General features: G+C 35.6%; 3 protein-coding genes across 4 annotated transcripts; 1 reads left to right on the top strand and 2 right to left on the bottom strand.

The window, feature by feature from the left end:
* Positions 1-6,047: 6,047 nt before the first annotated feature.
* On the bottom strand, positions 6,048-8,286 carry LOC136220550 (WAT1-related protein At3g30340-like). Of its 2 annotated transcripts, XM_066008362.1 has the most exons (6): positions 7,857-8,286; positions 7,721-7,783; positions 7,513-7,629; positions 6,733-7,129; positions 6,306-6,457; positions 6,048-6,220 (listed from the first exon to the last, which is right to left on the bottom strand). In XM_066008362.1, the coding sequence occupies exons 1-6, from the start codon at positions 8,036-8,038 to the stop codon at positions 6,061-6,063; spliced, it is 1,071 nt and encodes a 356-aa protein (XP_065864434.1). In that variant the 5' UTR covers positions 8,039-8,286; the 3' UTR covers positions 6,048-6,060. The 2 variants fall into 2 exon arrangements, with proteins under 2 accessions (XP_065864434.1, XP_065864435.1); XM_066008363.1 differs by lacking the exon at positions 7,721-7,783.
* Positions 8,287-17,512: 9,226 nt separating this feature from the next.
* LOC136217300 (pentatricopeptide repeat-containing protein At4g01570) lies at positions 17,513-20,629 on the top strand. The gene has a single exon (XM_066003907.1). It carries the CDS (start codon positions 17,751-17,753, stop codon positions 20,217-20,219), a length of 2,469 nt encoding a protein of 822 aa, XP_065859979.1. The 5' UTR covers positions 17,513-17,750; the 3' UTR covers positions 20,220-20,629.
* A 143-nt stretch (positions 20,630-20,772) lies between these two features.
* LOC136217301 (uncharacterized) lies at positions 20,773-21,563 on the bottom strand. The gene has a single exon (XM_066003908.1). The coding sequence runs from the start codon at positions 21,290-21,292 to the stop codon at positions 20,894-20,896; it is 399 nt and encodes a 132-aa protein (XP_065859980.1). The 5' UTR covers positions 21,293-21,563; the 3' UTR covers positions 20,773-20,893.
* Positions 21,564-26,364: the final 4,801 nt, after the last annotated feature.

The raw sequence follows: 26,364 nt of genomic DNA, 5'->3' as shown, positions 1-26,364 counted from the left end.
TCACATCTGGGCTTATTCCTGTACGGATCTCATTCTCCTATGCAAATAGGCTTTCAGACTCAATGATGTTTAATCCTTTGGCGATTCGTACCCGCTTTCCATCAGCAATAAGGAGCGTTTCTGTGTCGCCCAAAGCTGTAGTGACAAGTTAATATTTCTCACCTTCGTCCTCTTTGGATTGTGGGCGAATTGATAGTGACGCTGAGTAGGTCTCTTGAACCGTCTTTTGGTTCCCGCTAATCATTACTCCTCATTTGTTGGTGAGAATGTACCTATGGTGATGATATTGCAAGAACTGCCCGTGTCTACCATTATCCGCCTCATTTCATCTTCCATCCTTCAATTGTCAACGCATCTGTATGTGGAGAGATTATTGGACCTGTTTCTGCAAAAGGAGCAATGGAGGGATGTTTTATCTAGAGTGGATATTTTTGCTTTTTCCACGGGTGGCTGATACCCTGGTCCATCCGCCATGACATTAATGACACTTTTGAATTTATTTTTGGGATCTGTCTTCTGCTTGTCATCTTGTTATTTGTTATTCTGGACAAAGCTATCTAGTTTGCCAGCTCCCAGCAAGCTTCAGTGTGGTGGCCAACCAAAGGATGGTAATAATCTTAGATTGGGTACCCCCTCAAATTTGACCACTGGAATATTTATATTACTTGTACTAAAGTCCTGTTTATGGAGGAAGAACCCCGATTTTTGTCTTTCTCACGATCTCGATTGTGAGATTCGCCTTTGGTTTTATGTGATGGAGATAACGATTCGCGGCGTATGTCATCTACCTCCCTGAATGCTTTTGCATCGTTCAATTAGATTCGCCATATTGCGGGGTTTTCTCCGGATCAGATCCTCCTGTAAGCTTTTACATGTTGTATTTTTGGCCAATGCTTCTGCAGCTGATCCACCGCCGCCTGAACCGCCTATATGTAATCGGTCATGACCTCCTTGGTTTCCTACGGGGACATGACCAATGTCTCCTGGTCGGGAGGATGATGGTGGTGGGTCGGTACTCCGGGGTGTATCAATAGGCCTCTTACTACGTCAGCGTATTGGAGAGGGAGGTGACCTACCTCTGCGAGAAGAGCCCTGTCTTCGTGGCGAAGATGTTTTACGATGCTTCTCATTCGAAACTGACATTTGCACAGTTTTGTAGTTAGCTCAAGACATGAAAGTTTTGTTTATCCAATTTGGCAATTCATCAACCCATAATGGCCTTAATAGTTAGGGACAGTTACATGATGATCACAAATTGATTTAATATGTTTAATTCTCTTACGTCGGTAAAAGAAATTCTAATAATGTCAGATAAACAGTTTTTATATGAATAAACACATCCTTGTAAAAAAGGGAATGAAATAACTGTTTGACAAAACAATATTCAAAAATATGAATTTTTAATATTAAAAGTACTAAATAGGAGAAAAGCCATATATAGATGGTGAATTGTACAAGGAAAACCAAATATGATTTTTTGCAATTTCTTCTAATAGTTATATGCTTGTTCACCCAAAAGACCGACTAGATCTAAATCCTTTGCAATTACATGAGCAATTTTATGATATTTTAATATCAAATGACAAAATCACATCGAATGGATGATTTTTTCCTTTTGTAAATCCCAAGATCACGGGTCTTATACATGCGTTTGTACTGGTTCAATGATAATATCATATTACACTTGTCATGCATAAAAATATGAGGGCATAGTAAGCATGCAAGGTTTAATGAAAGATTTGCGTCTATGACTTCATCTTTTACAATTTATTAGATTTATCATAATAACATGTAACGATATTCATAGCACTTTATAAGAGTGAGGGATCTCAATTTTCTTTAATAAAAAATGGAATAAGAAATGGGAGGAAACTTATCTTTTTCATCATAAAATTCCAGATTTAATGTAGAAAACTCTTTCCCATCAATATATGGAGAACCGTATCTTTGGATAGATTTGTTGTACTGATTGAGCCAAAGTTGGAGATTGTGATTTCTATTCTGTTGACTTCATTGTTTTGTTCTTTGTGAAACTCTATACAATCAAGATTTTGTGATCTTCTGTTTGTTAGAGATCCACGTTCACCGCACCAATTGATAACACGGGAAAAAATCCTTGATCAGAGCACGTCCCTGTGAGGCACCGTTGGGATCGGCCGGGGACACTCCGATGCCAAAGTCAGTAAGGAAGATCAAGAGAGCAAACTGAATTGACAAAGAATAAGTGAATGTGTGTATCTTGATAGCCTAGGGATGTAGGCTATATATAGTTGGGGAATTCGTAACCTCTAGGTAACTAGAAAGTCTCCATTAATGCTCATTTAATGGCGGTTACAAGTTACTCTTAACCTGGTGGTTTAAGACTATTAATGATTCATTTAATGATCTTTATGGCCGAGTTGGCGGTTAGCCGTTACTGTGATGAATCAGGTGAAAGAGGAGATTCGCCTCATAGGTTCGCCAGCGGATCTCACTGTGCTGAACCGTGGAGATCCGCCATCTGGTTCTTCTTGCGGCGTTCTCAAGGTGAATATCCCTTTTGGTCCTTGGGATAATATTCTTTGATCCGTCAAGGCGTATGTACGCTCTCCTTGAGAGCTATGGCGGGTCTCCGCTACTTGCTCTCATCGGGCGTATCTCGTTATGGCGTATCTCACCATGGTCCACGTGGCGCGGCATAATGCTAGAGACTCCTTCATTTTCCTTATTATTTGTATATTCTCCCCTGCATTAATTATCATTAATGCCACATTAATCATGTATAAATATCTCTTTTAGAAGGAATAATGGTTTGCCACTATTTCTATTAATTTTCCCTTATTCTTTATTCAAGAATAATTTGGGTTGTTATCAATATTGTAACGATTCGATTCAGAGTTAATAGTGTCGGAATTGAATGCCGGAGCAAAGAGCGACTCTAAGAAATGACAATGAGAGCAGGAATGAACTGAACCCTACATCAAAAAGAGAGAGACTAACGCTTATTAGTAAGATGCGAATCCAATACATGCAGACACATTTTAAGGTCGTGAGACCAAGATGTTAGATTTGGACTAAAGCGGTCAATATTTACATGGTATTGGACCAGAATGTTATAATTGGCATCAGAGCCAAGTTCTCCACGTACGATGTGTGGTTCGAGGATGAACCAGGCGGAAGCTGGTGGATCTGTAATGATCCACTCCGGTGTGGGCGGCGTCGGGGTAGAAGGCCTGAGCTAGGAGCAATCCTAAGGGATGTCGACGATGCAGTAATGAACTGAATCTCACATTGGAAATGAAGAAAAAGTAAGTGGAGCTTATTAGTAAGATGAAAATCTAATACATGCAAACGCGTTTTAAAGCCGTGAGGCCTAAGATGTTGGATTTTGGCCAAAACATACAATATTTACATGATATTGGACCAGGATGTTACAATTTTTTTAAAAAATGGGTGGCGTCGGGGTAGAAGACCTGAGCAAGGAGTGGCCCTAAGGGATGACGATGAGGTAGGAATGAACTGAATCCTATATCAGAAATGGAGAAAGAGTGACAATGGCTTATTAGTAAGATGAGAATCTAATACATGCAGACACATTTTAAAGCCGTGAGGCCCAAGGTGTTGGATTTGCGCCAAAACGGACAATATCTACATGGTATTGGGTAGGATGTTACAATTGGTATCAGAACCAATTCTCCATGTAAGATGTGTGGTTCAGAGACGAACCAGGCGGAAGCTAGTGGGTCTATAACGACCCGGTCCGGAATGGGTGGCGACAGGGTAGAAGGCTTAAGCAAGGAGCGACCCTAAAGGACCGCGATGTGGGCATGAATGAACCGAATCTCACATTGGAAATAAAGAGAGCGACTGAGATTATTAGTAAGATGAGAATCGAATGCATACAGAGGTATTTTAAAGTTGTGAGACCCAATGTGTTGAATTTGAACCAAAGTGGATAACATCTACATGGTATTGGGTCGGGATGTTACAATTAGTATTAGAGCCGACTCTCCACGTACGATGTGTTGTTCGAGGACGAACCAAGCGGAAGTTGGTGGGCATGTAACGACCCGGTCCGGAATGGGTGACGTCGAGATAGAAGACCTGGGCAAAGAGCGGCCCTAAGGGATAGCGATGGTGCATGAATAAACTGAATTCCCTATCAGAAAGAGAGAGTGTGTGACTGATACTTATTAGTATGATGAGAATCCAATAAATGCAGACGCGTTTTAAAATCGTGCGGTCCAAAATATTGAATTTAGATCAAAACGGACAGTATTTACATAGCATTAAACCAAAATATTATATATATAATCATACTTAACATACATTTTAAGATATATTAAACGAGAAATTAACCCGAGCTTTGCTTGGGAAAATTAAAATTAAGAAAAAATAGATTATTATACTCTAGGTGAACATTTCAATACAAAATTAATTATTTCCGGACATAACATTTTTTTTTAAACAAAAGCAAAAATCTTATTAACTCGAAATTAAAAGAATTGGAGCTAAATAGTTGGCGCAAAAAAAATCACTATAACAATTAGTATTGGAACGAGCATGTCTAGTCATAGCATGAGCCGCACCGTTCGCCAATTGCGAAACAAAAGCACTATAAAATCTGGACGTTCAAGTAGTAACTTACAAATATTTTCAATAACGATGAATATATGGTAAAATTAATTATTTCCGGACATAACATTTTTAATCTCTCTAATTTTATTTATGCAAACATCACAATATTTTCTTAATATTTTATAACTTTTTTTTTCATCGAAATTTTATTTATAATAAATTAATTTAAACATTTACATGCTCTCTATCCAACAACAGAGAAAACACAAAAATTGAAGTTATACAATAAGTTTATGGCCGTTTAAAGTTTATTGGGTTAAGGTGCAAAAATACCCCTAACGTTTTAGGTCAAGAACAATTTTACTCTTAACGTTTAAAATGGAGCAATTTTACCCCTAACATTGGAAGCCAAGAGCAATTTTACCCCTAACGTTAATAAATTGGGTCAATCTGAAAAATAATTCATCAAACTGTCTTCTTGATCATGAATCTTGTTATCTAAACTTCATACGTGTGCCATTTTATCAGTAACAAATCACAAACATTCGATGGGATGTGAAAAAAATAAAAAAATATACTATCTTTTTGTACGGATTAGACAAAAAAAATTCAAAAAAATCCTCCGAATTTATAAATATTAATCTCAAATTCTTCTATTAAATTATAAAAAATACGAAATCCTTTTTTTGAACGAATTATTATGCAATTGACGCAGAATAATGAACAAAAATATCTGTGTTTTATAATAGTGTCTGAAATCGATCCAATTTATCAACGTTAGGGGGTAAAATTGCTCTTAGCTTGCAACGTTAGGGGTAAAATTGCAACATTTCAGACATTAAGGATAAAATTACTCTTGGCCCAAAACGTTAGGGGTATTTTTGCACCTTAACCCAAGTTTATTGGTTGAAGCTCTATTTAAATCAGAAAACTAACTTATAAATTTTAAATTTGATTTCTAATTAAAACTAACATGGTTCTAACCCTTCTCTTATACCATTTTTTTATTTAACAATGATTAAAACGTCCAAGATTATTAACACGAATAAAACGATATAATCAGATCAAACGAAATTGATGAACTATGTAGAATAGTTTTAGAGTATTAAAAAGTTATATTTCTTTCATTTAACATCTCCCTTATTTATATAATAATAGAAATGGGTCAGCTGGATTGGGTCGGGTCCCATCAAGAATGTTCCACTTCAAATATCCAACAAGTGTCAAAGTTCACTCTTTATATATGATGTGTTGATCGGGGACGAACCAGGTAGAAGTTGGTGGATTTATAACGAGCTGATTAGGAGTGAGTGACATTGAGTAAGGCGCGGCTTTATTGAAAATGGATGGTAAGATGAATTTTTAATACAAAATGGAAAATATATACTTGTATAAATACTAATTTTAGCTTAAGGTTATAATTTCTTGTATATATTATTTTATTAATTGTGTAAAGTAAATTTAACAATATAGTTAAGGGAATCTCCCCATCAGTACAAAAGATCATGATTTTATAGTTACTGGAACTTGTAATTCCACATCCCCAATTCCATTTACATCTTCCTTCAATTGGGTTTGCTTCACTGTAAATTCCTCAGCTTCATTGCTTTTACCCCACAGGAGAATGTAGAGGCCACTTATAACTAGAACAGATCCAATAACACTGCCCAAATTTACAGGACATTAACTAAAAAAACAAAAAAAAAAACTTAGTAATATAAACTAAATTTACAGTCAGTAATAAATACCTTCCAAGATAAATCTGATCATGGAGGATAGATACATCAAACATGGCAGCAAATATCTGAGTGAAAGGAGTGAATGCCGCTGTAAAAACAGGACCCCTCTGTTTTACGCACCATGACATTATCACATAGCATAAACCCGATGTCACCACTCCCTGTATTTTAAGACTTTTGGTGTAAGTAGCGAGTTCTTAATATAATAAGAACCGGGTTACTTCCAATTCACATTTGGACACGTGTATTGTAACCCCACTTAATAATTAAAATAGCGAGACCTCTTATAATGTGTGGGTCCATGTTACACGTGTCAAAATATGCATGGGAAGTCCTCCATTTAACGTGGAGAACCGAGTGCTTCTGATAATTTGCCTTAAATAGCAGCAAATTTAAACATTTTCTATGAAATGTGGATAGTGAAATATATACTTACAGCATAAATGACACTTAAGATCTCCAACTTTCCCTTCAAAACCCACATGCCTAAATCTCTTTCAAAAATCAAGCTAATTAGAGCCGATTGAATTGCGGCGAAAAATGTCAAAATGGCAGTGCTTGAATATTGGCATGGATATGTCTTTCCAATTTTGGCTTGTAAGAGAAACCAGGAAGAAAAGGATAGACAAGCAGCCATTAAAAACATGGACCCAACAATCCACCTTTGTGTCGTGTTAGAATTAGCAACATGACTTGGAATGTCTGTCGGCTCATCAATGTTTTTCAATGGAACTCCTTTGTAAAGACACAGTAGAATGGCTCCACCCATGCATATTACTGCCCCTAGCACTTTTGCTTTTCCTGCTTTCTTTTTCAAGTTCACTCTTTCCAAACTGAAACATTAGAGTGAAAGTCCATTAGTCTAGTTGAAAATTGCAATTCTCAAACTGTCTTTGAATCGGGCTCTGATACCATAAAAGTATTTGTCTATAAAATAGGAGAATATTATCTTAGAAGATACAAAAAAAATATTTACATAACGGAATAGGTAACAAAATAAGATGTACAGGATATTTACATATCTAAGAGAGAATACCCATGATGGGATTCTCTTGGGGTGGGGATCCCGTCCCCCTATGGGGAATTTTCTTTCTCCATTCCCCCTCTATGGAGAAAATAATGGGAGTTCTCAGTCACGGGTTGGGACGAATTCAGAACCCTGGGTGCAAAAAACAAACTCAACCAGTATGAATTGCATAGTGTTTATTTTGCTTACCCAAATGGTAAAGCCAATATGAAAGTATTGACAGGCACAGTGTTGAGAAATGCACAGGAAAAAGTAGTAGATGTATATCCAAGTCCCAAGAGGAACAAGCATTGTGTTAATGTTAGCCTGAAACATCATAAAATAACACATTTCAAAACATACACTTCTAATTTCTTTAACAGCAGTCAGTCAAAATGAGAAATATTTATCTGATTACCCGACAAGAGCGCCGAGGAAAAGATAACATAAGATGTGAAATGTAAGCTTATGTCTACTTGTTCTGCAATAAGAAGTAATTAATTAACTATATGGATTATTGAAGTAATTAAGATTGCAGATGAAAATATTGATACCTTTCCAAGTAGCAAGAAATGGGAGCCAAGAAAATAGCAGAAATTATAAAGCGATAAGTAACAATAACCATATGGTTAGTTCCTCTATCAAGAACCTTTTTAAAAAGTACATTCACTACTGCAAAGGTAAAATTTACAAAAACCATTGCAAAAACACTCTTCCACTGATCTCTCCAACCCATATTGAGTTCTCCTCCAGAATCACAATCTAATTTACTAATTCAATGCTTATTTTTTATACATAGACTATGTGCTTTTATAGGAGGAACATATGCAAATAGCATCCTCACTTTAGATTTCAATTAATTATTAGCTAGTGATCATTGCATGTATAACGACTCAGTCCTAAAAGGGGTAGACGGATCCTAGGGATGGTGATGGGGTAAAAATGAACTGAATTTTGTATCAAAAATGGAGAGACAATGACTGATTTTTATTAATAGAGTGGATTTCTAATACATGTAGATGCGTTTTAAAACTTTATGTTTCTAGGTTGATTAAAATGATTGGAGATAGCATCAGAATACTTTGGAAAAGCACACAACTCACAATTTTTTTTAATTTAGCTGCTTTTGGAAGGAACCATTCCATGTTATTGAAAGAATAAAATGATAAAATATATAATAAGTGATCTTTAGATAAAGCAAAACTATTAAGCATCTAGAAATTATGTCACTAGCTGACTTCAAAGATTCATCACGAGTTTTGGGTGATCAATGTGGTATATAACAATTAATTAATGCAGGTGAAAAGAAGAGAAAAAGAAAGATTGAATCCTGTGAGGAAATAAAAGAAGCATTTGAATATTGGGAAAGATGGAGGCAAGGGGTATGTGATTAAGACTAAGCATCCAATACTTGGTTGTTTGGGGAAAGTATATATGTAATAAAATAAGAGCAGCAGATTGAGCAGTTTTTTTGCTGTGGAAAAGAACAATATGTCAAATAATATTACTAAGCAACAGCAACACAAGAAGAATAGGAGATTCTTAATTCCATCAGAACTTCATTCTCTCAACCAGCACACCATCATTTTACACATTCTCAAAATTAGGCCACAGCATCAATCAGTTATAATCGATTACTGAAAACAAAAAGACTATAATTCTGTTATTTTCTTATTTTGCAGAATTAATTGACTACATTTTAAGCAATTTGATAGAGCTATCAGAAAATGATGTATTAAAAGGGCGTCCGGTGCACTACACTACCCGCTAAGCGAGGGTCCAGGGAGAGGTCCCACCATAAGGGTGTATGCCAAATTCAAGAAGCAGCTCCTAAGACTCGATCGGAGAAGTCACAAGACACCGTTGCGCCAAGGCTCGCCCTCAGGGAAAATGATGTATTAACAAAAAAAAAAAAAGAATAATATTGTTTATATTTTTCCTTTCTATAGCTAACTTTTTTTTTATCTTGATTTGAGTTGAGTCTCAATCGTAAGCATATGCTGTTTTTGGTAACACTATACAGTTTGACTTGGAGTTCCAGTTGTACGCATATGCTGTTTTGCTAATACTATACACAGAGTTTGCTGAGGGAGGACATTATATTCATATATACACCAAACCTTCATAATTTTGTATGTTCAAAATTTCCCTTGAGATTAAATTACATTATGACGTTCATATATTAACTAACACCCTCAAATTTTTAGGATACTCAGTGATGTCCTTCCATCTATAAGGTAGGGTTGACAGGCTGAGCCAGAGTCGTTGAGGAAATAAGGAATACCTTAGAAAGTAGAGTGGACTCTTAGAAAGTAGAGTGGACTCAGTGATCTCCACATATCAATGTCCGGTTGGCTCATATTCCATATGTTTTTGTACCGATCTCCCTTTACGTGAATCACGGAGGATTATGAGCATATATTTGAAAACCGGCCATGTGATTGAAACATATGTCTTGATGGTTATACTTTTCACATAAGACATCTCATTAGTCCACGGTCCAGCTCTCTCATATCTCAGTTGTTCCCTTTTTTAGAGTTAGTTATTTGAAGTTCTTTAGGGTTTTGCTTTGAATGACCCATATGCTCGAGGATGAGCTCAATTTTATTATTTGGAGGCCCACATCCTGCCATTCATAGCCGCTTTTTCTTGCCTATGAGCTTTCTGTCTCGTTTCAGTAGGAATATTTATTCCCTATCCATCAGTTTCTCAAGAATAGCTAAGAGATAGGTAATGATTATTAACATGTCGTTTCTTTAGGATCCTCCCGTTTGGTACTTATAAACCTTTGAACTAAATATTTTTTATTTCACTTTTCTTTGCATCGCCTTCTACTCTTTGACCTCTGTAAGTTCATTTGCTTCTTTCTCCTCTCTATTTTATTGCAATTTTTGCTAGTTTGTAAGGGTTTAGAAGTATTTTTTACTCTTTCCTTAGTAAATTACCTTCAAGACATCGATAATTGTAAGAATGTTGCAACAGAAGTTCTCGGACTGAATACTGAAGAGAACTGAAGATAATGGTGCGAGATAACCCTTCAAATAGGTTATCGAACTTGATGGATATCGATCTAACGTCAAAGAGAAGAGAACAGAAGATCTGGCTGATTATAGGGTGGCCGGTGTTTGTCGGACTGAAGAAGTGAGGAAATGAAGAAGTGGGTGTGGTAAGAAGGGAGGCGTGGGCGGCTGCGGGAAGAATAGGTTTAGAAATAATAGTTTTTATATATATAAAAAATATAAAATATTGAAATTATGGGTTATCTCGCACCATTCATACCACCTGTATATTATAAATAGATTTTATTATAAATATATATATTTATATTCTTAATTTTAAATAGATAAATGAAATTAAACTATTAATTTTTTAAAAATAGATTTTTATAAAAAGATATATTTATATTCTTAATTTTAAATAGATAAATGAAATTAAATAGAAAAATACATTTAATAAATTTCCATATCATGTTAACGGGTCATCAATAATTTTATCACTATCTTTGGGAATGAAAAGAATTTTCGTGGCCAGCAATCCCATCCATAGAGGTGCAATCTGCGAAAGTGAATAGTCACTGCTGTCGGCGGTGGATACACTTACGAACCAAAAAAAGTAATTTTATCACTACTAATCTTTATTTCAATTTTTGAGAGAAAAAGTTTGATAAAGAGGTGAAATAAATAAATATATAAAATATATTATTATTATTATTTAACTCCTACAAATAAATATGTAGGAAAAACAACTAATTTGTAGGAGATTGTAGATGAGTTATGGAGGAAATCTGCCCTCCAAAAATCTCCTACAACATTTTTCGTTCTATATGAGCCTCTGTAGGAGATCTCCTACATAACGCGTTTGTAGGAGAAAGCGTAGCAGTTTCTTACATTTCCTACAAGTATACCTTTTGTAGCAGATTTCCGTAGGAGATCAATGTTTTTCTTGTAGTGCCTCTTTATCAGATTTCTATTTTCTACTCCATACTATGATATCTAAGCCATTTAAATCTCAAAAAAGCCACTTCCTTCAAATCTCACAAATTTACTTCCTCTAAAACTTCTCCTAATCCTGTTGAGGAAGTACTTGAAAAAATTAAGCAGGTCAACCCAAACGTTTATTCCCAACTATGAATGATTTGGTGAAGATCGTAACTATTTATCCATGGCCAGAACAAACGATTGTTAGTTTACCCATCGAAATTCAAGGGCCTTTGACCCTCCTCAATATACGTTGGGAGTGTCGACATGATACCTCCATTAGGATATGCATTTTCTATTATCTCGAGGGATTATAGTTGCTTTAAATGAGTTCAATATATGTCCATGTCAAATTTCCCCAAACGTTTGGTTGGAGCTGCTTTCATTCTCCATGGTGTGTTTGGATCTTGGTGTCAGCATGACTAGACCATTGTTTCACGCTTGTTGGCATTCTAACAAGAAAGTGGCCAATGACATGATTTACTGGTTCAAAATGTGAAGAACTTCAAGTCGAAATGGTTTTGAGTAAAGTCGAATGCTTCTATCCTTGAAAGCCCTTACTAATGAGCTTTTCCTTTGAGACTAAGTGGAACGAAGCTTCACACAGCCCTGAAACCTGCCAGCACACTTACTTCTAGGGAGAAAGAGGGCTCTTCACCTCCTTTATAATTGTCGCAAACAATGGTCATACCGAGAGCTGGTCATGAATCGATTTGACATTCCTTCGGCTCTCATAACAAAAAAGGGCAGAATTAACCATAGGGGCTCAAAAAGCTATAAAAAGAAGAAGGTGACTTTACTTTATCTTTTTCTTATTTTGCTTTTTGATTTTGTTGGATGCATGTAACCCTGAAAATATGTCTCTTCGTGCCAAATCCGTAGCTTGAATCAAGGACTTCACCAAAGTGATGAAGACTTCGACTTCTACAGAAATTACCTCTTCCTCCTTGCCAACCGGACAACCTACCATGGAATCGTTAACTGTTGAGCCTGAGGCCATCAATAGCGAATGCATTCCTTTAGAGCAACTGAAGATTAGTGGTGTGCATCGGTGCGATTTAAACCGCATACCGAACCAAATCGATGGAATTCGGTTTTTCGGTTCGGTTTTTTTTACACTTCGGTTCGGCGTCAATTTTAATTTTAAGTGCATTTCGGTATTCGGTTTGACAAAAAATGCAAAAAAAAAAAACACACCGCACCGAATTACACATATTCTATATTTTTTTTAACTAATTCGGTTATATTTCGGTTTTACATACTATTCGGTTCGGTATCGGTATCAATTATGTATATATACGACTCATACTTGGAATGCTTGTGCTAACCTAATTAGTTGATATGACATAACACTATCGATCTTCTCTTTACTGAAATTCTCAAACTTTTCTTTTCTAGACGAACGAGTTATAACCATTTCCATGGTCCTATAAGTCTCCTCCCAAGCAATTACTCCCCATGGAAACTCATCAAAAGCATAGGAAAGTCAAAGAGGTTGATGATATTGTTATCGACTGAATGAGCTGGATCGGTAGTGAAGAAGATGCGATTATAACGGGTAAATTACATACGTGGTGTACAACTTTTACCCTAAATCACATTTTGGTGTACAACCAAAATTTTGTCACACTAAACCGTACGAACTTCAGGTGACCTCCCACTAAAGTGTACAGCCGGTTTTTATGACCGGTCAACGCTGGTCAAAGTTGCCACATCATCATTTTTCATTATAACATTAAAAAAAGTTGGACTCACTCTTTATAAAATTACTAAAATAGCTCTATCTCTTATAAAATTACTAAAGTACCCTCATCTTCTTCCTTCAACTCCTCTCTCACTCCATACCATTTCTCTCTCACTCCTCTCTCTCTCTCTACCTTTTCCACATTCTACTTTTTTTGCACAAATCATTTATACATTTATTTTAAAACAAGCGAAGACCCAATTAATTTTTTGAAAGAAGTACCAAATTAACACATGCGAATGCGATTCCATGAAATAAACGAATAAAAATGAAACAAGAACAAAACTTTGAGCTAAATACAAAGAAAAAGGGTCATTACAGGATTAGTAGACAAACAAAAAATGGGAGAAAAAATTGGAGACAAAAGACCAGAGGTTGCAATCGTGGGCTGCAAAAGAAGAACAGCGGCGATACAGGCAATGATAGGAGCAGAAGCCATCTCTGGAAAAGGAAACAAGAGAGATAGAGAGTGAATGCGAACGAATTTGAAAGAGTTGAGATGGAGTTTGAATAAATACCATAATAATGTGGCTGGATCGAAAAATTGACATGATATCTCGAATAAGATCGGGGAGAGTTTGGTTTTGACTCCTCTGTACTGCTCTACTCCCTATGCATTAATTAATCTCTCTCTCCTAAAATTTTAGGAGTGAGAGAGAAATGGTAGAGAGAGAGGAGTGAGAGAGAAATGGTATGGAGAGAGAGAGGAGTTGAAGGAAGAAGATGAGGGTAATTTAGTAATTTTATAAGGGATAAGGCTATTTTAGTAATTCTATAAAGAGTGGGTCCCACTTTTTTTAATATTATAATGAAATATGATGATGTGACAACTTTGACCAGCGTTGACCGGTCATAAAAACCGGTTGTATACTTTAGTGGGAGGTCACCTGAAGTTCGTACGGTTTAGTGTGATAAAATATTGGTTGTACACCAAAGTGTGATTTAGGGTAAAAGTTGTACACCATGTATGTAATTTATCCGATGTATAACATATAACATCGCCATGAATAATGCATCATGTCTTTTTCACTGTGCCAATTTATGTTATCGAATGCTTCATATATTTGTCTCTGCATTAAGCTTTGACTTCCTTCAAAGTACATGTCTCTCAATCTGTTCTTCTTTTTTAAATGACTCATCCTTTGCAAAATTTGTTTTGTAGTGCCATAACTCAGCCCGGTGATAAGTCCAAACTCTGAATCTCCAAATTAGAGTTCAACTCCTTTGACGTTGAACCACATTTCTCTATGTTTCAGATTTAGTGGAGCAATATGCCGTATTATTATACAATGACATATGAGAGTAGATAATGTACTTCCATATCAACCAAATGTCCAAAACAGCTACTCTTAAACAATTCCATCTGTTTTGTTGACAATTTAACTTTCTTCATTAGCTCCAAGTCAGCCCGCACCGTGATTGATGCCTTTGTATTCAAGCTGAAGTTATATTTGAATAGTTTGATACCTTTTAGACTATCTTCATGAGGTAATCCTCTCTTTCTCTTATTGGAATATTTCTTAGAAGGATCCTTGGTTGAAACCTTCACATTATAACAAAAAAAAAATGGATTTAGTGTAAGGGAAACAAGGAAACAAACTACTTGGCAATTAATAAATTCCTTCGCACCGCAAAAACAAACAAGTTTAAAATATTTCGCAGTTGAAGCAACTGTGAAATAGATGATAAAATTGTGAATACAATTGTATTCACAGTTCATGCAATTCTTTCGCAGTGTTTTGAGACTGCGAAAATAATCCTCCATACAATTATTTTCGTGGTTTTGAAAAACCTTTCACAGTGGAAGCAAAAGGAAATTCATATGACTGATATGAATTTATTTAGCAGTTTCTTCCACTACAAAAGGTTTTTCAAGTCTGCGAAAATATCGAACTGCTAAAATAAGATGATTTTTAACACATTCAATTTTGGAGTAAATTACATATGTGGTGTACAACTTCTGTCCAATTTCACAGTTTAGTATAGAACCTTCAATTTTGCACACAAAAGTGTACAACTTTTTGGTGACCTCCCACTAAAGTAGACAACCGATAATTACGACCGGTCAACGCGAAACCAACGCGCCACGTCAGTAATTTTGACTTTTATGGAGGTGAAATTGCAACTTGGTGCGTTGACTTCATGTTGACCGATCACAATTATCGGCTGTACAATTTAATGGACGGTCGCCAAAAGGTTGTACACTTTTGTATGCAAAATTGAAGATTGTATACCAATATGTGAAATAGGACAAAAGATATACATCACATATGTAATTTATCTCTCAATCACGCAAATATATTTCAAATAAGTTTCAAACGCGTAAACGTGTTGCTAAACATAACGCTAACCCTAATCACTAGTTTTTACTAAACTTTAAACCCGTAAACCTTAACATACCCTAAACATGTTGGGATTTCAGGTTATTAGATGCAAGAAGATTGAAACTTACATTCTTTCCGACCTTTGCCATAAAATTTGATGCAAATATATGTACAAAAAGTGATTATATATATATATATATATATATATATATATATATATATATATATCCACACACACAAAGGTATTTCAGTAAAGTCACTTTGAAAGTGTCTAATTTGATGAAATGTGTTATAATGAATGAGTCTAAATATATAAATGACCCTCAAAATTGAATCAATTTTGTAATTTACCCATACATATATACATTAAGGGAAAATTATAAAACTGGGTCAAATGGGAGGCCCATTTACATATTTAACTCATTTACTCATCCTACTACATATCTAGACTGATTTTGTGTGACTTTCCCATAATACCCTCAATATTTATGCGGGTCTGTCTCCATCCCGTCTGACTTCGCATATTCGACCATATGCGAAGCCTACGAAGCTAATGTTTGGATTTACTTAATGAATTTAGTTCGCATATGCGAAGCTGAACTTTGTTTTGCTTGATGAATTTAGTTCGCATATGCGAATGCTGTATATGTTTTGAAGTTAATTCGCGAAGTGGTATATAACAGAAAATGGCAAACAACGGATTCTAACATTAAAATCATAACATTATCAAAATTTACAACAAGATTGCCAAAATAACAACATTCAAATCATAACATTATCAAAATTTATAACAAGATTGCCACAATGAACTCTACTAACTAATCATTTCAAAGTGAACCTAACTAATCTGGTACCAATCTTGAAACGGATGAGTAATCTTGGTGTGCAACATGTGACACATCCATCCCAAAAGGTTTGGACTTCCATTTCTCATCCCAGAAGGTCTGGACTTCCAGACCTTTTGGGATGGACGTGTCCCACGGTGCACACCAAGATTACTCATCCGATTTAAAATTGGTACCGGATTAGTTAGGTTCACTTTGAAGATTGGCACCATGGGATGGACGTGTCCCATGGTGCACCCCAAGATTGACACAACCTCTCCTAACCAACCACTTTAGGAGTGAATGTGTCAATCTTGGGGAAGTTTATCCCTATACAGGAAGGAAAATCATCTCTCCTGCAGCCCAGTACGCCGCCTTCCAGAAAGGGATGTTACGTATTCAACCATCTACAGAAAAAATTAATCGTGTTAGGCAGGGAAAAAGACGATTTTGGCTTCGCGAAATGAAGATTAGTGAAGCATGCGAATGTAAATGTGCAGGGAAAGATGTGATTTTACTTCGCATATCGATGCTTTCGCAAAGTCTGCGAGGTCTGAAACGTGACTATCTACGTCGCATATCGATGCTTTCGCGAAGTCTGCGAGGTCTGAAACGTGAGGATCTATTCGCAGACTTCGCGAACTAATCGATTCGCGAGGTAGATCCATACGTTTCAGACTCTTTTTCTTCACAGATCTTCGCGAAATCATCGATTCACGAAGTAGATCGTCACTTTCCCAGGCTCGTTCTCTTTGCAAAGCTTCGCGAAACCATCGATTGCGAAGTGAATTCATGAAAAAACGCAGAAAAAAAACAGATACTTACATTTTTCACCCCTTTCACCCCAAAAGCGACAATAACAATATGATAACATGGGAAGAACGAAAGAAATAACGTAGAAAAACCATTTCTTTGATGGTAACAAGAAAAAAGAAACCAAGCAACGAACAGGAAGATGAAAAACCATGGCTTCGTTTTCTAGGGTTGGGAAGTTGCAGAATCAATAGATGAAGAGAGAAAAAAGAGAAATTCATTGTGATTTTGACTAAATGGTGCAGATTTCGTGCAATTTAAAGGAAGAAAGGAAGATCAAAAGTCTTGAAATCATTAATGCATGAGCAACTTTTCGCATAACCAAGGAGATAGGGGGAGCGGCGGTTCGCGAGTGGTGGAAGTGGAAAGGTTAGGGGTATTATGGAAAAGTCACACAAAATCAGTCTAGATATGTAGTAGATTGAGTAAGTGGGTTAAATATGTAAATAGACCTCCCATTTGATCCAGTTTTGTAATTTTCCCATACATTAATGACTTCGAGTTAATTAAAGTAACCCGATTTTACTCCGTTCAGTTGTCTTCTCTGTTTACTCCAAGGGAGGCAGCAACTTTTATCCAACCTTTCGCGCTCGAAATCCAGCTCCTTTTTCTTCAATTCAGTTCTCTCCGATCATCAATTCCATCACCACTGCCCCAATTCTAGATAATTCCTCAATCGACACTGTCAAATTACAACAGAGAACGTATATGCTTTCACCTCCTTCTCTCTTATCGACATCTCAAACTAGAGGAATCGAGTGGATCAATGTCAAGATGCACCGCTACTGTCAAAGAACTCGTGCAGTCATGCTTTTTATTCGGGGTGAAATACCCAAAATTCAAGTCCACGATACACCGCTTAAGAGCCGGTCTTTTTTTCTCATCCTCGTCTTACGAATTGGAGAATGTACTCTTGGTTGCTTATCTAACAAAAAATCTCTCTGAATCGGGAACCCGAAATCTCGACCCAGAATCAATTCCTCTGTCAGAGCCCCTTGTCCTCCAAATCCTACGCCAAACCTCGATTCACGCCTCCAGAAAGCTGGAATTTTTCAAATGGTGTTCATTCAGACATAATTACAAACACTCGGCGTGCACATACTCTCACATGTTTCGTACTTTGTGTCGTGCTGGGTACTCTGATGAGGTTCCCTTGTTGCTAAATTTAATGAAGGATGATGGTGTAGTTGTTAATTCTGAGACTTTTAAGTTTCTCCTTGTTGCATTTATACAGTTAGGTAACTTTGAATTTGTTCTTGAGATTCTTGGGTACATGGATTTATTAGGAGTTAATTTACTTCCTCGCATGTATGACTCTGTTCTAGTGGCACTAGCTAAGAAAAATCAGGTAGGAGTAGCTTTGTCTATGTTCTTTAAATTGGTAGAAGCTTCCAATGATTCGAAAGAGGAAGATTCTGCAAGAAATGATGTTGCAGTTTCATTTCCAGGTTCAATTGCTTGTAATGCGCTGTTGGTTGCGCTTAGAAAGGCGGATATGAGGGTAGAATTCGAAAGAGTCTTCGAGATACTAAGGGAGAAACAGGGGTTTCAGTTGGACACATGGGGTTACAATATTTGCATCTATGCATTTGGTTGCTGGGGAGATCTGGGTATTGCATTGAAGCTATTCAAAGAGATGAAGGAAAAGAGTTCTCGTTCTGGATCATTTGGTCCTGATTTGTGCACCTACAATAGCCTGATTCGTGTTCTATGCTTGTTCGGAAAGGTGAATGATGCATTGATAGTTTACGATGAATTAAAAGTGTCTGGTTATGAACCTGATGCCTTTACATATAGAATACTTATTCAAGGGTGTTCTAAATCTTATAGGATGAATGATGCAACACGGATTTTTAGTGAGATGCATTACAATGGCTTCCTTCCAGATACCACTGTTTATAATTCTTTTCTCGATGGGATGTTCAAGGCGAGGAAAGTAAAGGAAGCGTGCCAGCTGTTTGAGAGGATGGTTCGGGATGGAGTGAGGGCTTCACCGTGGACATATAATATTTTGATAGCTGGATTGTGCAAGAACGGTAGGTCTGAGGCTGCTTACAGTTTATTCTGTGACCTGAAGAAGAAGGGCAACTTTGTGGATGCAATTACTTACAGCATTGTTGTTTTACTTCTTTGTAGAGAAGGTCAACTCGAGGAAGCACTACGTTTGGTGGAAGAAATGGAGGAAAGAGGCTTCGTCGTTGACCTAGTAACGATATCGACTCTCTTGATCGAATTTCATAAACAGGGTAGATGGGATTGGACAGAGAAGTTGTTGAGGCATGTAAGAGATGGTAATTTAGTACCGAATGTTCTCAAATGGCAAGCAGATCTCAAATCTTTACTGAAACATCCGCAGAGCAGAAAAAAAGACTTTACATCAATGTTCCCATCTAATGGTAATGTTCATGAGATTATGGGTTCGTTAAGGTATCCTGGGTTTGACGATCATGTTTCAGATGAGGAGAAGAACAGTTCATCGGCTGAAATTGATCAGTGGTCATCATCTCCACATATGGATCATTTGGCCAATCATGTGATTTCAAATGATAATCACTCTCAGCTATTTGCACTGGTTAAAGGGCAAAGAGTTCAAGCAAAGGGATCAGACTCTTTTGATATCGACATGATGAATACTTTCTTGTCGATATTTTTGGCGAAGGGAAAGCTGAGCTTGGCCTGCAAGTTGTTTGAGATATTCAGTGATATGGGTGTCGACCCTGCAACTTACACGTACAATTCTATCATGAGTTCTTTTGTTAAAAAAGGGTATTTCAATGAGGCATGGGGTGTCCTCAATGAAATGGGTGAAAAAGTTTGCCCTTCTGATATAGCAACATATAATGTGATAATTCAAGGCTTGGGGAAGATGGGAAGAGCAGATCTAGCTAGTTCTGTTCTAGATAAGTTAATAAAAAAAGGCGGTTACCTTGACATTGTTATGTACAACACCTTGATTAATTCATTGGGAAAGGCGGGCAGAATCGATGAAGCTAGAATGCTTTTTGAACAGATGAAATCCAGTGGAATAGATCCTGATGTAGTCACTTACAATACGATGATTGAAGTTCATAGCAAAGCAGGTCATTTGAAAGATGCATATAAGTTTTTAAAGATGATGCTTGATGCAGGATGCTTGCCAAACCATGTCACCGACACGACTTTGGATTTCTTAGCAAAGGAAATTGATAAACAAAGATACCAAAAGGCGTCAATTTTGCGCCAAAAGGATGAATGATCCTCATAAGACACCTTGTGAAACTGATGAATTGGCACATACCTATTCAGCAGAACAACGGAAGCAGCAATTCCAAATTCTGGCCAGGAATGGAGCACATCTGTTTTCGTACTAAAACCTGATGTCAATTACAACAACACAGTGCAACTTACTGGAATTGCCTGCAAGAGGCGATACCGGCTAATGGTTTCAGTACATGAACTTAAACAATATGGATCAGAAGAGATTCTATCATCGAGAACAGGGTACTCGAAATACTACTTTGTATCTGCATCCTATCAGCTATCTTGTATTAGATTCAAAACAAGATCATGGAGGTGTAAGCTGTGCAGATATCTGTATGATCTCATTCCCTAAAACTTGGCACATCTCTTGTTGAGATCAATGGATATTTTCTCATTTTACTGTTATTTTGCACAAATTATCTTTCTGAATTGTGATTTTTAGATAACTTTGAGATTGTCAGTGAAAGGATGAACACATAATAAGCTTTCAGAACATGATCTACAATATCAACCAACTTAAACAGAAGAATGAAAATACAATAGAAAGATTGAAAGAATCATGTTTCAATTATTCACAAATCAACTTCTCTTAGATACACACAGAAAAAATGTCGCAACACAATATAGAAAGGAAAAAGTATACATAGAATTGTCTGTGTTTCATTCAAATTAAAAAAGACCGAATAGCAAAGAAAAACCGAGCAAGATGAGCCATAGAATGTGAACCAGAAGAAGCGCCTGGTGAGGAAGAGAACCGGTGCCTCCATTACCCACCTCACAAGGCCCTAATTTAGCTACAGGAGTACCATTGCAAATAGCATCAGCACACCCGCACCAATATGTCACTCCATCAACACCACAGACGGGATCGGCACGAAAACAATTGACCGGACATGACGCCGGCGCAGTTACTCCTGCGCAGATTTCGCCTCCCTCTTTGCTGATGATTTGCTGAATTACCATTCCGTCTTCGCTCTTCGATTGCGCCGGCCGCAAGGAGAAACCAAATATCGCGATGAAGATACATATCAGGGTGAATGGTGAGAATTTAGGCGCCGATGGATTCATCGAATTAGAGTTAGGGCAACGGCGAAATTGGTGGAGATCAGGTGAAGGTCGCCAAACCCAAACCCTAACTTTTGGGGGCGGACCAGACGAAGGAGAAGAGGATTCGAATAGAAGTCAAAGAGTAAGTAGAAATGGAAAGAAATTAGATGAACCAAAGTGATGGATTTGGTGATCAAGATTCAAGAACGAAGAAAAGCTGGACACCACAAAGGAAACGGTTTGAACTCGACAACGGTTTGATAGACCAATTCCTCCCCAAAGCACCAATACGCGGCCGTTGATCGTTTGTGTCTGTTCTAACCGTTATTATTTAATAAAGGGAAAATTACACAGAAATTCGTATTTTAAAAATTATTTACAACAATGTCAAGTCATAATTTTGGATTATGTTAAATTAGTTAAAATCAGTATTTTTAATATATTTAAATATTAGAATTTATAAATTAGAAGTCTATAATATATTTTTTACGGTTTATAGTTTATGAATTGGAGTCTAGAATCTTTAAATTATAATGTAAAATCATAATATATAGAAAATAATGACATAATAAGAATTAAGTTTGGTGATATGATTTAGTTGTAATTTTGTACTTAATTATGATATTCATGTAATTGACCCTAACTTCAAATAAAACCCCGATGGTTTCACTAATTTTCAGATAAAGGACTGTGGTTTACTTTTTGTCAAAACGAGGATTGAGGCTTTCAACTTTAGCAAAATAAGGACTTTTTCGATTGATATTCTTCAAATCACCATTGACGACTTCAAAAATGACATATTTTAATAACTATTAATATTCTAAACAACTTTAATTCTTCAACTTTTTTATTTTGACATTGTTTAGATGAGGTTTGGTAAAGAGAGAAAGTTAACGTTTAGAGAGAGAAAGTTCTAAGAAAGATGATTTTCGAAAATCGAAAATATAGTTCCATAAAAAAATATGACATTGAACAACTTTAATTCTTGAAAATTTTCATTTTAATAGCATTAATCCAAGTGCGAAACTTCAATTCTCGTTTTGACAAAAAGTAAACCACAGTCCTTTATCTGAAAATTAGTGAAATCACAAAAGTTTTATTTGAAATTTACCCTTTAATAAATTTCTTCTATAAAAACAAAAGAAGGAAAAAAGTAATTAAATTTTATCGATCGGTAAATTACAAAACTGATTCAATTAAAAGATTTATTTACATATTTAGATTCATTACATTACTTTTTATAAAACTAGATATTTTTAAGGGTTAATTACAAATAACTACCCTGTGATTTGGTCGATTTGCGATGTAGTACCTGTGGTATTTTTTTTGCAAACACAACCCTATGGTTGCAAAATTTTACCTGTTTTTTTTACTTTGCCAAATTTGGCCGATAACGACCTCAAAATGAAAATTTTCAAGAATTAAACTTGTTTGGTATCATATTTACTATGGAACTATATTCTTAATTTTTCAAAATCATCATTTTTGAAGTTTTCTCTCTCTCAACATTATCTTTCTCTCTCATAAAAAACAACACCTAAATGACCTCAAACCTAAAAAGTTGAAGAATTAAAGTTGCTTGAAATATCATTTAACTCTTGAAAATTTTCATTTCGAAGTCGTTATTGGTCAAATTTGGCAAAGTAAAAAAAATATGTAAATTTTTGCAACCATAGGGTTGTGTTTGCAAAAAAAAAAATACCACAGGTACCACATCGCAAATCGTCCAAACTACAAGGTAGTTATTTGTAATTAACCCTATTTTTAAATTAGACTTTTTCAAAATACCTTTAGTATATATATAACAACTTAACCAATTTTTTTCTTCACCGTTATGCGAAAACTTATTTCCCTTGCTTGTGAATTCTGTGTGAGTCACGTGATTTCTTTATACGATTTCTAACTGTGATTTCAATGGCAAAACTTGAAAAGAAGGTAAGTCATAATATTAGTTATCATGTATTTTTGCTTTGTTGCGATTTTGGTTCAGAGTTTAGGGTTTTGTTGCAATTTTGGTTTAGAGTTTAGGGTTTTGTTGCGTGTTTTTGTGTCATTTCTTGTTGGAATGTTATTTGATGTATCTTTGCGTATTGAATTTTAAAAATGACCTTATTTCACTAGAAAAACACATTCACAATCATAAATTTATTCGTAGTGCACGTAAAATGCAAAGCAAAATCATAGCAGTTGCGTCCACTGCGGAAGAGATTCATGACTGTTAAGGTGATTTGTTCTTTCGCATTCGCAATCATTAAATTGAACCACTATTTATACATGTAATTAATATAAACTCATTAATAAAGGTAAAATAGAAAAGAAATTTCTTTGAAAACTAAACTCGATAAATAATATGAAATAAGAAAATTTGATAAATGTAAAAATTATTTTGAAATTGAGGGAGTACCTTTTTTGTTAGCTGATTTGACTAGCTGGTTATGTATACTAAAACTTAGATTGCTAGGATAAATTATATATACGTGGTGTACAACCTTTGTCATTTTTCACACTTTAATGTACAACATTCATTTTTGCACATAAAACTGTACAACCTTTTGGTGATCTCTCACTAAAGTGTACAACCGGTAACTATGAGCGATCAACGTGAAGTCAACGCACCACGTCAGTAATTTGACCTCCCTAAAAGTCAAAATTACTGACGTGACACGTTGATTTTGCGTTGACCGGTCAACTTTTGATTTTTAGAAATGTTAAATTGCTGACATGGCGCGTTACTTCGCATTAACCGGTCACAATTACCGACTATACACTTTAATGAGAAGACATCAAAAGGTTGTATAGTTTTGTGTGCAAAATTAAAGGTTGTACACCAAAATATGAAAAATGGCAAAAGTTGTACATTATGTATGTAATTTACCTTAAATTGCTAATATTTGTTTGTCTAAAATGACAAATAAAGACAAGGTAAAACTTTTGTTTGAGATTAATCCTTCAAAAGAGATGGAACAATAACTTAATTAAAAAATTTATAGAACCGTTTTTTTTTTAAATCAACTTTTTAGATCCGATAAACTTTTCTAAACCTATTCACCAAACACCACTATTATAGAATAATATCGCTACAACTTCTAATTTTACCTTAATTTTTTTTTACCAAACAGTGACAAACTCCATTCACAAGGTTCGTGTTATTATTATCAATTCGTTGAGTTCTTATATTAAGCATCTGGTCTTCCATGTCACTCGGAAGACCTTTAATTCACATTTGGACACGTATATTGTGATCCCACATAATAATTAAAATAGTGGGGCCTCTTATAATATACATGGGTTCATATTACACATGTCAAAATATGTATGGGAGATCCTCCATTTAACATGGAAAACCGGGTGTTTCTAATAATTTGTCCAATTCGATGCTATGGATGAGTTGGATGAAATTAATTAATTAAAAAAGGAAAAAACAGCTATGACAGTTGGTGGAGGTTGAGAGAGTTGGGTTGTAATTAGCTAGCATCCACTAACCTAAATTAGCAGGATTTAGACATTCTAAAAATAATAATCAATTAATTGTTAGAATTTAACAATAAACCTCAACACTCTTATCCTCTTTTGTTTTCTGCCATATTGCTCAACCAAACACTGTTGTTTAGCTTATTAATTCCTTGCCAAATTATTAAATGTACAAGATAATTACTGTGAAGCTTGAAATATAAGTATATAATAAAGATAGATTCTTTAGCTTTTTCTTTTACAGATATATAATACTAACCCCTATTATTTATTAATTCCTTAAATTCATAGTATTATTTATCAAGCTCAACATCATCTTTATTCATTGTTGATATAATAATACACATAGTAAACATCGTATGAATATGCATTAGGTTCCAAATAAAATAAAAGTAAAAGAGAAAATTGAGAGAGCAGGATGATATGGTTGAGCATGCAGAAGAAAGAAGGTAGGTCTAGCATTCTCCAAGCTTAACGACTCGAACACCAGCGCATAAGGCGTCAGGGCAGCCGCAGGAGTAGGTGACACCATTAGCTCCGCAAACAGGGTCAGCCCTGAAACAAGCAATAGGGCATTGATCTGGTGGCGACATTTCTCCTGGGCACAGATTTATCTCTTCTTGACATTTTACCTCTGATACGGACATACCCACTAACAGCACCATCATGCATAATGCAACTACGCTCTTCAACATCGCCATTTAGCTAATTACGGAAAAGATCGAGGATGAACCACAAGATTAATTAAAAGGGAAATTACAATTGTATCTGTATAATTGGTGTGTGGAAGATATATGGAACAAGATGAAGGATGAACTTATATATAGAGTGAGGAAGGAAGGGTTGCTTGAAAATTGAAAATTGAAAAATGAAGTGGTAAATAGGTGCACGAAATATTAAAATGTAGTGTCAAATAAGGCGGATGAGCGTGTTGACTTTCATCAGCCTTTGAAGTTTGAAGATAAAAACTTGGCAGAGCTGGCAAGCTTGGGGAAAAACAAGATTAATGTTGCTATTCATAGTGGTCTTTTTCTTTCTATACTATCCTATTCCTAATAAACAAATAACCTCTCAACTTATCCAAATGTTGCAACTGTCTCCAACTTTCAATTGTAACAACTTACTTCTTAAACTTGTCCAATTGTAAAACATAACCCCTAAAACTTGTCTAATTGTAAAACATAACCCCAAATTGGGATATTTTTTTATCCCGTACTTGAAGCAACCGTAAAAACATTTCCCCAGATTCGTATCACTATCACGCCATGAAATCTTCAATAGTAATTTTTATTGTAATTTTTAAAATGATGTAATCTTATCATTAACCTTAGTAATTACAACAATGTTCACATGGATCCTAATGACCACGTGAATTTTATCATTAATGGTCCGTTTTTTTCACCTACTTTTTATTGTAAAACTGTTTTTCCAAAAACCAGTGATTTTCTGCTTTTATAAAAGGCTTTCAGGTATAAAACGTAAACATGAGTTTCTAACCAAACACCTAATTAACTCTCACTTTTTAAATGAAAAGGAAAATAGAAGATTTCTAACCAAACACTTAAAACTCTGAATTTTGAAATGAAAAAGGCAAACATGAACATGAAAATGAGCAACCAAAC

The sequence above is a fragment of the Euphorbia lathyris genome, chromosome 2, assembly GCF_963576675.1.
Source record: "Euphorbia lathyris chromosome 2, ddEupLath1.1, whole genome shotgun sequence".
Taxonomy (NCBI): Eukaryota; Viridiplantae; Streptophyta; class Magnoliopsida; order Malpighiales; family Euphorbiaceae; genus Euphorbia; species Euphorbia lathyris.
The sequence above is the reverse complement of the archived record's forward strand: the minus strand, read 5'-3'. Positions and strand labels throughout refer to the sequence as shown.

Excerpts from the sequence above, each read along its gene's own strand:
- LOC136220550 (XM_066008362.1), bottom strand. The coding sequence starts at position 8,038 with ATGGGTTGGAGAGATCAGTGGAAGAGTGTTTTTGCAATGGTTTTTGTA. Across the intron at positions 7,130-7,512 it reads ATATTGGCTTTACCATTTGG|TTTGGAAAGAGTGAACTTGA; the intron begins GTAAGCAAAATA and ends CTAATGTTTCAG. Across the intron at positions 6,221-6,305 it reads GATCAGATTTATCTTGGAAG|TGTTATTGGATCTGTTCTAG; the intron begins GTATTTATTACT and ends AAATTTGGGCAG.
- LOC136217300 (XM_066003907.1), top strand. The coding sequence starts at position 17,751 with ATGTCAAGATGCACCGCTACTGTCAAAGAACTCGTGCAGTCATGCTTT.
- LOC136217301 (XM_066003908.1), bottom strand. The coding sequence starts at position 21,292 with ATGAATCCATCGGCGCCTAAATTCTCACCATTCACCCTGATATGTATC.